The sequence below is a fragment of the Octopus sinensis genome, linkage group LG6, assembly GCF_006345805.1.
Source record: "Octopus sinensis linkage group LG6, ASM634580v1, whole genome shotgun sequence".
NCBI classification, from domain to species: Eukaryota; Metazoa; Mollusca; class Cephalopoda; order Octopoda; family Octopodidae; genus Octopus; species Octopus sinensis.
In genome coordinates, this window is record NC_043002.1 from 85,871,223 (window position 1) to 85,884,695 (window position 13,473).

Genomic DNA, 13,473 nt, shown 5'->3' on the forward strand with positions numbered 1-13,473 from the left:
TGACTAATGTGTGTGTGTCTGTATTTATTGTATGTGTGTATAAGTAGTTATATGCTTATATTATCCATTATAGTAATATTTGTCTGTTGAAACCCGTTTTAAGACTGTCAATAGTTTAATTAAAGATGTGTCTATACATGTATATATATATACATGTGTATACATATATATATATACATGTGTAATGTATACACATGTATATATACACATGTATATATATATATATATATATATATATATATATATATATATATATATACATGTATCGACACATCTTTAATTAAACTATTGACCGCCTTAAAACGGGTTTCATTAATGAATAATGCAAGAATATATTTATTTATAAACTTTAAACTGAACTTCAATTGTTTTATAAACCTAACAACGTGGTGGTACGTAAATAAACGGCGTAAATTAACGAAAGTACCTGACGTAAATACACGAAGTTGACGACTTTCACTTCTGACAACTAAAAAGCATGACAGTGCCAGTAACTGATGTCGCTGTCACCGACTAACTCCCTTCTACGAAATTTCAGGGTCATTTACTACTGTACTTGCGAAAAAAAAAAAAACATTACTCCTGACTATTGGTAGAATTGTTAGCACGCTAGGCGAAATGCTGAACGGCTTTTTGTCCGTCTTTACATTCTGAGTTCAAATTCCGCCGAAGTCGACTTTGCTTTCATCCTTTCGAGGTCCATAAATTGAGTACCAGTGAAACACTGGAGTCCATGTAATTGATTATTCCCCTCCCCTAAAATTTGAGGCCTTGTGCCTTTAGTAGAAAGGATTTCTGGCGTAATGACAAACACAATCGATTTCAGAGTTGTCTCCCTTGTATTTTATTCAGTATTTTTTTTTTTACATACCTGTGCCTTAACGATTGCTAAAACACTTTCTTCTCACAATTTATAAAACTAATTCATTGGTTCTACCTTCTTTTTAAGTTTTGGTTGCTTAGTTTCTAATATGTCAGAAATATTTCTCTTTTAATTATTACCGTATTTGTCGGCTTGTCAGACACTCTTGCATAAGACGCACTTCTATTTTAAAAGTATATTTTGTAGGGTAAAAAAGTTTAGTACGTTTAATTATACTCCTGTTAAAAGATATTTTAAAGTGGTTTTGTAGGGGAAATGTTTGATTCTGTGCATATAAAAAGAATATTGTAATAGTATACAGGAATACAGTATGAAACTATTAATTTATCATAAATAAACTGCGTTGTGGGAGCTGCGTTTTTCAGCTGTATCTTCTTTCAGATTAATTGTATGGTAGTTAAATATTTCGGCTACACGAGATATGAAAATTACATTTTTGGCTGTGATGTTCTGTGTTACTGCAACCAGCCAGGGTGACATACCACATCATGTTGTCATTCACTCATTGCAAGATAGTCGACAGAAGGATGAAAATTTAACATTCTGTAGTGTAATGGATGAAAGGCGAACCTTCGGTATAGGTACACACGTGACTTTGTTTACATTTCTGAAGATAACAGAAACCCTTTTCTCCCACCCCTATATAAAAAAACACTTTCTTGAAATGTATCCGGTACTTACACCGGTACATATACCGAAGTTACGCCGGAGGAAAAGGACAACAGAAAAAGAAGCAACGTGTGAAAGAAATACAAAAGGCGGTCTCTCTTTCACGAATTCAACATCTTGTTGCTCTGCCGTCTGTGCTGGAACTGAACACACATCCTCGCTGACCACATGTGCTTCCTGCCCACGCATGCGCCTTACACTCTTCCACCGCCCACCTCATCTGTCATCCTCTCCACCAACACCACATAGCTCATCAGAGCCCATAACACCGCCAACACCACACGTTCCTTTCATCTTTCTAGGAGAATTTTTCATTTAGATAATTAAAGATATGTTTTGAGGTAACAGAGTCAAAAAGGTATGAGTTACACATATTAAAGAAGTAGGTATAATACGATTTCTGATTTGGTAGGGTTTCTATGGCTTGATGCTCTGCCTTACACAAACCACTTCACAGTGTACTGAGTGCTTTTTACGTGGCACTTGCACTAGTGAGGTCACCGAGTAACTCATAAGGTGAAGGCCCTCATCAGAGGTGTATGTAGCATTGAGGGAGGTGGTTTTATGGCTTTATACGAAGTTATGAGAAGTTAAAAATGTCAGGGGGGCATAGCTATCCCAGTTGGAAAAGGAGAGAAGATGGTGAAGAAGTGTCAAGGCATATCTTCAAGTTACATGAAAATGAATATAAGTGATCCAAAGGATAGATTAAGAAAGACTGGAAATGTGTTTCAGTTTGGACTACAGTGTGGAGACGCAATGGCCCAGTGGTTAGGGGAGCGGACTTGCGGTCGGAGGATCACGGTTTCGATTCCCAGACCAGGCGTTGTGTGTGTTTATTGAGTGAAAACACCTGAAAGCTTCTACGAAGCTCCGACAGGGGGTGGTGGTGACCTCTGTTGTACTCTTTTGCTACAACTTTCTCTCACTCTCTCTTCCTGTTTCTTGAGTAACACTGTGATGGACTGGTGTCTCATCCAGCTGGTGGGGGGTAACACATATGCCACAGAAACCAGGAAACCGAGCCCATGAGCTTGGCTAGTCTTGAAAAGGGCAACGTTTGGCGTTTTTATTTGGACTACAGTACTCCTTACCAACAACGTCTTCAATTTCGACTAAAATGTGCCCGCATAAAGCATCTTCATTGTGAAAGTGGAAAAAGGAAAACTGAGGTGCACATGTTTATACAACTGCAAACATACTGAAATTAAATGACTTTAAAACGTTTCCAAATCAAGTGACACTGGTTAATATTTGTATTCTTTGGTTGGTTCTTTTACTTGTTTCAGTCATTTGACTGTGGCCATGCTGGAGCACTGCCTTGAAGGATTTTAGTCAAACAAATTGACCCCAGAACTTATTTTCCAAGCCTAGTACTTATTCTATTGGTCTCTTTTGCCAAACTACTGTTACAGGGACATAAACACACCAACACTGAGGAAATGTATATTGCTCAGCTACTGAGCAATATACATTTCCTTTTTGGATTATAGTTTTCAATTGCTCCGTTACATTACAAGCCAATCCATGCTGTCAATCTGTATTAGTCCTTCTTGAAGGAGGCACCTCTTTATACTTAACTTTATCGGGATCTACACATCCTACCACTTCTAATATACATTCCTTTATGAGGTCTGCATCGCTGAATGGCTTACCTTTTTTCCAAGCAAATATGCAACTTTATAGCTGGCTTCAGTCGTAGCATTCCCTTGATGCAGCACAGATTGGAAAAATTGTCTTTGCTTTTGTTTTCCATCTTTCAATTTCTGCAATGCTATCTTTCGAGACCTACTTTGGCATATTTATTGTCTTTATGAAAAGAATAATGTTGCTGTGCACTGAATTTCTTAACCATTACAATTGCGGTATCACAAAACAAGCAAGACATTTTGCCTCCACTATTTACTAAAAACTATTGCAATTCCCATTCTTCATTGAAGATTCTGTTTTCTTTCAAAGTGCGTTTCAATTTCTTTTTACATAATTAGGGGTTAAAAAGAAATGTTTTATTCTGAAAAACCATAAGAAAATAAAAGTTTAATAATGAATTAGTAAAGCTGGCCACACACTGACCCAAATAAAACAATCTTAGGCAAGGCATATAAACATGCATCCAAAACCATGTTTTTGGTTTTGACTTTAGCAATTGTTACTACCATTCTATACTGAACAACATCTAGATTAGCTATAATTTTTTTCTGTAATTAGTACTATTATTTATCATTACCTAATTTTTGCAGAAATAATGTCAAATATTGATGGTTTCCAGTCTCAAAAAATAATGACAACTGTTGAAGCTATGACCAAGATTCCAAGAAGATGGTTTCAAATTGATAGTGTTTTGTCTAAGATCATTCTGTCTGAAGCAGTGTGCAGCCAGCAATGAATGCGATCACTATATCACTTATCAAGTCTCAAAGATAAAAAGCAAGTCTGTAAAATTAACGCATGCACTGATAGATTTATGGTTTCAAATCAGGTTATAACTAACTCAGTCTCACAAAACAAGTCAGTATGAAGTTGGCCATGACTACACAATTACTAAGTACGTAGCATAGATCACAATGAAAAGGTGGTGGACAAGACAAGAACTCTTTGTGTATCATGCATGAAATCACTTACTCCCTCTAGGCTGGTGTAGCTGACAAGGAAATATCTTTATATACTTGTTGCTTTGAGTTTAAATTCATTGGGTTCAAAGAAAAATGCTTCCAATCTCTGTGAGTGACATCACTAAACAGTTGGCTTTCCTTTCATCTATGTGTGTGTATATTGTAAGTTTAGGGCATATGATTTTAGGCAAAAATATTCAATGTCAAAAAAGAAAGAAAATATACCAATGGCCGCAAACAGCTGCACTTGATGGCCTGGAAGGCCGCAGGTTCCCCATCTCTGCACAAGAGTAACTTGAGACTTACAGAAAACAAAAAAAAAAAGGCTTTTTATTATTTAGAATGTATGAAACAAGAGCAGCATAAAAGTCTGAAAACAACCATGGATGTTGAGGACAAACTTATGAAAATGCTGTGGACAGGCAAAGGGTTAACTCAAACAAGTACAGCTTGAACAATACTATTTGCCTAAATTCCTATATAAAGGACAGTATGAATTAAAATATAGAATGACATGAGTCCTGTAGATGAAACAAATTTATTATATAGTTAATGAAAACACTGAACAGAAAGATCTTCATATAAATATACTTTATTCTTCATTTTCGTTAAATTCTATTAACATTGACGTATGCATACATAATGCATCACTTGTCAAATATGTAACAATAGCACATTTCTTCACTAACAAAAAAAAAAAACAACAGGTATGTGAGCCTTTTACACTAAACAAAATATAATAACGAAAGCTTATTCAGTCTTTGTTACATCTTCTCAGAAATTGCTTTATTTTATAAAAAAGAAAAAACAACAAAATAACTGAAATTTATGTGAGACAAAAATTATCTCTATCTTTAAATAGACTGAATGCTCCAAAATAACCATAATCGAAGTTTATATGTTTATTTAGGCCAGGCCAGTGGCTTGTTACTCTGATGTTTCCATAGCAAGGTGCACAGTGTTAAAACTACCAAGTAACAGACCACTTGACCAACCGAAATAAACTATTTCATTCTAAGTTTGTATTAAGTACTTCTTTAAATCATGATTTAACTATATATATATATATATATATATATATATATATATAATTCATTGTCATACTCTTATATGTAATGACGTTATCTACAATATAGTTGCCAAAAGTACATCAAATCACTAGTTTTAAGAAATATGGTCCCAAAGGCACAGAATTCTCTGTACATCCAACACTAATAAAAACAAGGAAAAACTAAATTTGTTTTTATAATTAAAAAAACTTCAAATTTGATAAATAATTTCTAAAGAAAATGTAACACCTGATATGGAAAACCCAAATGTATGAACTAAAGAATGATCTCAAATACTCAAACTATATTTACATTCAGACAATCATTAATCACAGACTTTCAAAAAAGAAAATTTTATTGCTTTAAATAGTAGATTTGGTTGATATCAGTATCAATAGAACTGTTCAGTCCATGTTGTTATTATTAAGTCACAACCAGTGGAACCTGATATTTGTCAAGTGTAAAAGCAGGATGGATTAGGGTACAGTTTTATAATGTGTATCCTGTTGAAAGTTAATCATTATATTTACATTTCTATTAAAGATTTATTCTACCTTTAAACAGACTGTGACTTGTTAAGATTTTTAACTATCCTGGTGAATGACAACATGATTAATATTCTAAAAAGATCTGAATAATCATTATTATTTTAAACTGAATAGTTGGCATTCATATTCGCACACATAATGTCTTCTAAAGGGACTTTAGATCCAATTTTGTTGGAGATGACACATCCTGATAATTGATTTGGAATAAAATTTTAAATAAAGAATCCAAAAATGATTGTCTTCAATCAAAAATTGAAAAATTTTTCGTTCAATCTGATCTGAGTTGCAAATACCTTAAAATTAAACTACATTGAAATAAAAAAAATCTTTTATTTCTAAGATAAGGAAAGAAAAAAATCAGTATACTGTTGTTTAAAGAGGAAAAAGTTCTATAGTGAATATGTAAATATCTGTACACCAACTCTACATTCTACTGCATTTGTATACAAGAAATTGAAGAGCAATTCTAAAGACATTCTGATCACTACAGCATTCTATTTTCTGACAATTTCAATAAGCCACAAAGTGTTTTAACGACTGGAAAATTTCCTGTTATTGCTTTTGAATGTTTAATTAAAATCCAATGTTAAAGAACAATTCCATCAATGAGATAGCTGTTTAAAAAAGGGAGAAAACAATAAGAGTAGCACTAATTGACTAAAAATTACATTTGCATTCTTGAGAAAGAAAATTAGCATATTAAAATTGAATGGATAAAAAAAAAACTTCAGGCAGTAATAACTGAACATAGGAAAGTTCAAATGTTAAGCTGCTTTCAAATATCTATCACATTTAATTTAGCTCTGCAATAGCAATATATGGCCTCAAAATTTAAAATATAAACACTTTTTAAAAATCTTATTATAATGAAGCTGATATAACAAACTTAAAGCCAATGTCTTTCAGAAATTTGAATTTTCCTCAGCAGAATATAATCAATATTTTAAAAAATTCTAAATTTGCAAACAAAATTTAAAGATGGAAAATCATATTCCATTGTGACTACAAAGGGGAGATCATACTTTACCCACCTTCACTGCCACTCATCAAATCCCAGGAAGCACTATGTGACATCAGTGGGGCTGTTGATTCTAAACAATATCAGGAAAAATAGCTATTCCTTGATTTTTTTTTTTGGCAGTTGGATTACATTGAGTTATCTTTCTTGAACATTATCTTAAATGGAAAAAAAAAAAACTAATCAAGATCTATTCACCAAATGTTTCTTCCCTTGAAGCATGTCAGCTTTATTTTTCTGCTGATTATGAACACTGAACTAAAATATAGATTGCAGCATCAACAGCCTAGTCTGTGTGTTTACTGCATAGAATCAATAGTAAAATATGAAACTAATTTCCATTGCTGATCAAATAATTTCTCAACAGAAGTGATAATTAGCATAATTCTTAGAACAAATGAAGAAAATCATAATGTTATGCTTTATCACAGAGATGAAAGACCTCCAAGGATCTAATATTTGTTATGAATTCTATAATCACCATTACTTTATATTTTGTGGCTCTGTCCTCACAATATAAGCATACTACATTGGACTAAACAAATGCTTCTGCTGATGAAATATAATCACAGCATCCACCCTAATTAATGATGTAGTTTACATACTTCACATAAAATTACATGAAACATTTTTTAAAAGTTACTTCAAAAGATATTTTCTTCTACTTATTATTTTGGATAATTAATGCCATGAAATATAAAAACCATAAAATAGTTTATATCAATGATATGCTCAGAATTCCTGTTAATTAACATACTATAATGATTAGAGTTATATCATACTTTTATTAGTAGCTAATGCCTTAAAAGAATATACTACTAACGTATGGTAAATAAGTGGCTTAGGTGGAAAACTTTCAAAAATTAAATATATAAATAAGAGAAAGTAGCGAAAACAAACCTAACTGAAATATTTGAAATTTCTGATTCTTAGCAACAATATTTGCTATCAAAGTTACAAAGTATAATCTGAGACAGCATCAAAATTATGATTAGTAAAAAATGTTTGAGACATTGGAAGGGATTTACATTTTTAAAAATAAATAAAATAATAAAAATGAAATATCCAAATATAACAGCAATATCTGATTAATCATTTTAGCTATTTAAAAATGAACAACATGATTTTGATATTTTTTATATTTGAAAATTCACTGTTCAAACCAACAGAATATTTAAAAGACATAACATTTATTCAAGTTAGTTTAGTGTCTTAACTCATTCAAAATACAAAACTTTCATTTATGGAATGTGTATCGTATATCACATGTATTAAAACATTGGCCAACATTACCTAAAGTTTAAATGCTATAGGTAATACGTATTATGGAAATAGCAGTTTGGTGGAAACCACTGCCACATTTGTACCAGTTTTCATTTTCTTCTGTCTTTATATATCTGAGAAAGTATCAGAAGAAAAATCGCTGGTCAGCTATAATGTTTGGTACAATACAGTTGTCTGCTTACATCACACAAACATTTTAAAGTTTCTTCATATTTCTTCATGCTACTCACTATAAAAATCACTTCACAATACAAACCTCAATATATAAATAGCTTTAATTTCTATTTTCATGTCCTTTCTCCCTTTAAAACTCCAATCAAAATCTTCACTCAAAGAAGAATGATTCAAATAAAATTTTACAAGAATTTTTGGGCCAGTCAAAGACAAAAAAAAAAAAAATTTAGAAACAGTATTTTGATTAATAAACAAAATAGAAATGATTGATTAACAACAGGTTAATATAATGATAAATTTTACCAAATAGAATAGGAGAATATAAATCTGAAAATACTATCTTCAAGATTGAAAAAAAAATTTTTCTAAACCAAATTTTATAGTTTTTTTTCCCCATTAAATCGATACAGGCTTTTACTCAAAAGTGAACTGAATAAAAGCACATCAAATAGTATTCAATCGATGAAATAAAGGCTCAAAATTGATAGAATAAGAAAAAAAAAATGAAAATTGAGACAACCACGCAGTTTTTTTTTCTTTTTCTTGACACATTTTTGTCTTTTCCATTAAAAAAAGCAAAAATAAATTTATAATGTCATGATAGGGATTACTCTTGGGTTTTGTCCTACAAAAATATGAGTGAGCAACTTAGGACAATAGCTGTGAGAAATTTCCTTGTCTATTTTTTTAATAAATGGCAAAATAAATGGAATGAGATCAAAGCCACTTCTTATCTCAAATCCAACATCTTATTCACAAAACCACTTCCATAAATGATTTTATAAATTGCCTTATTTAAATTTAATGAAGTTTTTTTAGATAAATTTTGAAAAACAAAAATGAAATACTAATTTCAACAGGAATCAAAATAGAAGAGCTAATAATAATCATCATTATCATCGTTTAACATCCATTTTTCCATACTGGCATGGGTTGGACCATGTCAAAATAATATTTCCCATAAAATGTATTTAGATTTTTACAAAACATTTGTCCAGCAGAATCACGACAGCAGTTTAAATAAACAGCAAGTACATATCAGATAATGAAAAAGTTAACATAAGTGGTAATCTCTTGTGATAAACAATATTGTTTAGAGAAATGCTTTTCTTTTAATGAACCAAAAGTGGAATTATTTGAAATATTCTATAGTTTCTCGGGGAATGTATGTAGGTAGTATTTTAATAGTGGAAGATATACAAAATACAGACATTCCCCATAATTAAAAAAAATAAAAAGGGAAAGGCAGGTGCAGTTGTGTGTACATGTTCACATATATATGTTTGATTATATGCTCGCATGTGCTCCAAAACCAAAAGGAACATATATGCTCAGTTCCTTCAAGCTGGCTTTCTGATTCTACTTCTGTTTTTCAGTGTATCTGTGTGTCTGCTAATGTACATTTGCATCACATCTATAATAATTATTATTATTACAATATATATATAAATGCATGTAAAATTTAAACAAAATTACTTATGTTTAAAGCATTAATATGAATTGAAATAGCAAAGCAGGCCAATGAACAAATCCATTCCAGTTATGACCACTCTGTCTGGAGACTACATTGTCTAATGGGTCCCTTCATTTCCAAGACAGCAGTCATTATTTGAGGGAGATTCAACTATTTCTAGCAGTCATGACAACCTCATAAAGATTGTCGTCTATGTATGGATATATGTTAAAGAAATGTATAAGATTTTTCAATGATCAAATGATGCAGGTAATTAAATCCAATCAATAATTCTTAAAAACATAAAATAACATCAAAACCCTTTGAATTAAAGGATTATGCTGCTTTAAAACATATTTTTCGAAGTAAGTTCTTACAAATATATATATGTATATATAAATTTAACAAAAAAAGGTTCAGATAATTTAACAGAAATCAGCAGATAATACAACCAAGCAGTTTGTCTCTTCAAAAAACACAAGAATTTTTCAAGTTGAAGACATGGGATGCAGAAAGGGAGATCAAGTCCGAGGATATAGCAGTAGTTGATACATGAGCAGTGGTCGTTGTCTTTAGTGAATTGCAGGCCGGGTTACGTTATCCAAATTTTGTTGAAGAAATTCATGAAGCTGTCGTAAATCATGAAAGTAATGGCTACGTCAAGACAGACACGACTGAGACGTGGAATGGTTCCTTTGTAGAATCTACAACAAAAGAAAGCAAACAATGGGATACATTTACATTAAAAAATATATATATCCTTCCGCAAGTAATTTTATCAACTTTTAAAAATCATAAAATGACCAAACTATATTTGGAAGGTAAGAAAGGTGGTTTTGTGCATTGATGTCACTGGAAAGAAATTGAGCAGAAATAAACCAAGGACATTTGATCTAAAACGGTTGAAACTTTGTAGACATTAATAGCATACCAATCTGAAGTGACTGTCAAAAACCAGTTTCACTCACCACTGCATTCTAATTAATTATTAATTTCAACTTCGAGGTTACCTCTCTTGTCTTTCCTAGTATTACTCATTAAGCTAGTAATTGTCCCTCTTCACCACAATAATTTTAATTAAAATTTTTGGCACACACCTTTAAATATGTCAGTATTGACTTCACCGTTGAAATGTTAACATTAGAAAATAATAAGGATAGTGACTGACTGGAGATGTCCCGGAAAAAGATAAAATTTCAAAACGTCTGTGATTAGAAATACACAGTAGCTTAAACTCTTTAGCATTTAAATTGATAATATCAGGCCCATATATTCTACCTGTTTTATGTTCAAACTGGCCAGATCCAGCCTCTCACTTAATGTCATTAAAAAAAAAACAAATAATTACATCACTGTAAACTTGAAGCTATGCGATAACACAAGGGGGTAAAGACCCCCTTTGGTCATGAATGACCATGGGATTGCACCTAGAAAGTTACTCTCCACAGCATAAGTCCAGCTGTTGCCCATGCACACCAGCCACCCCTCTCCATGCCACTGAGGTTATTCTAGGGAAAGGCATAGGCCAATACAGTTTGGCACCAGTGATGTTGCAACTCATTTCTACAGTCGAGTGAACTGGAGCAACATAAAATAATGTGTCTTGCTCAAGAACACAACATACAGCCCAGTCCAGGAATCAAACTCACTACCTCATGATTGTGAGCCCAATGCTCTAACCACTGAGCCACGTGCCTCCACATAAGATAATATGTGATTAATCAAAAACAATCATCATCATCATCGTTTAACATCCGTTTTCCATGCTAGCATGGGTTGGAGGGTTCGACCGGGGTCTGGGAAACCAGGAGGCTGCACCAGGCTCCAGTCTGATCTGGCAGTGTTTCTACAGCTGGATGCCCTTCCTAATGCCAACCACTCCGTGAGTGTAGTGGGTGCTTTTTACGTACCACTGGCACAGGTGCCAGGGGAGGCTGGCAGCGGCCATGATTGGTTGGTGCTTTTTACGTGCCACCGGCACAGAAGCCAGTCAAGGCGGCACTGGCATCGTTAACATGTGAATAAATAAGTATTATATTTGACAGAGCAATCTGAATGCTAAAGGGTTTCAATAATTAACAATTCATGATTGTCTGAGCAGCTCTGGCAAGTGATCAGTGAAATAGAAAGAATGTTTTGACAAAATGACAACCAAGAAGAAATAATCAGTTTAAGCAGAATCAGACACTTATTGGCCATATCTGCAGCTGGTTTTTATAGAAGATATTATCAATAACTTGGAGATTGCTAAAAGTAAGCACAAAGGCAATATCTAAATATTTATGACATTAATGGAAACTTTGAAACCACTTCAACCTGGTAACATACTTGTGCCTCAAAAACAGTTGTACAGACACGACAAATCAAGCAATCAAGTATGTTCAAAAATCATCATTATCATTGTTATGTCTACTTTTTCTAAGTTGGAATGGGTTAGGTGAGATTTATTAAAGTAGCATTCTACAACCATTGACCCTCCTTGCTGCCCACCCTTACTGGTTTTTAAGTAAAGCATTCTTTCTACTTGCCTTCATGCACTGAAACTACAGTACATACAGTTTTACAAGAGATATAAAACATGACATCATTGTTGTCAGTCAAATGCAAAAACATGTGGAAATAAACATTTACTTCCAGACATTTGATATTATATATATATATATATATATATAAGAGCATGTAAGAGAACCATCCAGACGTGGCTGTTGCCAGCGCCGCCCCGACTGGCCTCTGTGCCGGTGGCAAGTAAAAAGCACCATCTGATTGTGGCCGTTGCCAGCCTCGCCAGGCCTCCGTGCCAGTGGCACATAAAAAGCACCATCCGATTGTGGCCGTTTGCCAGCCTCGTCTGGAACCTGTGCCGGTGGCACGTAAAAAGCACCCACTACACTCACGGAGTGGTTGGCATTAGGAAGGACATCCAGCCGTAGAAACATTGCCAGATCAGACTGGGCCTGGTGCAGCCTTCTGGCTTCCCAGATCCCCGGTCAAACCGTCCAACCCATGCTAGCATGGAAAGCGGACGCTAAACGATAATGATGATGATAATGTACTGCTCCATGATGGTAAGATCAACAAAAAAATTACTCCATCTGGTGAGAAATAAATATTATTTAATAAACACAATACATGTTTTTATGTGCTACTACTAGTTTCATGTGCTGAGGACATGCCAAACAATGTTTTATAACACATCAGACATCTTGGCACAGTCATCGGGTGCAGCCCACATGGTATAATGAACAAAAAATCGAATGAGGCTGTGTCTGATGACTCACTGAGATCTTAGACGTATTATAAAACATTGTTTGGTATGTTCTCAGCGAGTCAGCAGACACAGCCTCATTCGATTTTTTGTTCATTATACCATGTGGGTTGCACCCGATGACTGTGCCAAGATGTCAGACGTGTTATAAAACATTGTTTGGCATGTCCTCAGCACATGAAACTAGTAGTAGCACATAAAAACATGTATTGTGTTTATTAAATGATAAATTACACACACACACACACACACACACATATATATATACGAACACACACATACCACCTCATTTCCTTCACAAAGCATTGTTTGTCCTGAGGCTAAGAAAGATACTTCCCAAGATATAACACAGGATGGAAACCACATTGTATCTACACAGGCGTATGTAGCCTTGGCTACATCTGACGTGGGATTAAAATGGAAGAGTAAATTTCATCGACTTCAACCATTACTGGAGAGACCCTAGTTCACATTAATCATCAGAAAAACTTTTCACTACAAATAACATTCAAGTTTTG

The 13,473-nt window shown here is 33.5% G+C and overlaps 1 protein-coding gene across 1 annotated transcript in view; it reads right to left on the reverse strand.

The window, feature by feature from the left end:
* Positions 1-4,738: 4,738 nt before the first annotated feature.
* The window catches only part of LOC115212922 (tricarboxylate transport protein B, mitochondrial), a 64,608-nt gene continuing 55,873 nt past the window's right edge, over positions 4,739-13,473 (reverse strand). The window contains exon 7 of the mRNA XM_029781748.2: positions 4,739-10,394. Within this exon, the coding sequence (XP_029637608.1) occupies positions 10,283-10,394 (112 nt within the window). The 3' untranslated portion in view covers positions 4,739-10,282. The remainder of the gene's footprint in view (positions 10,395-13,473) is intronic.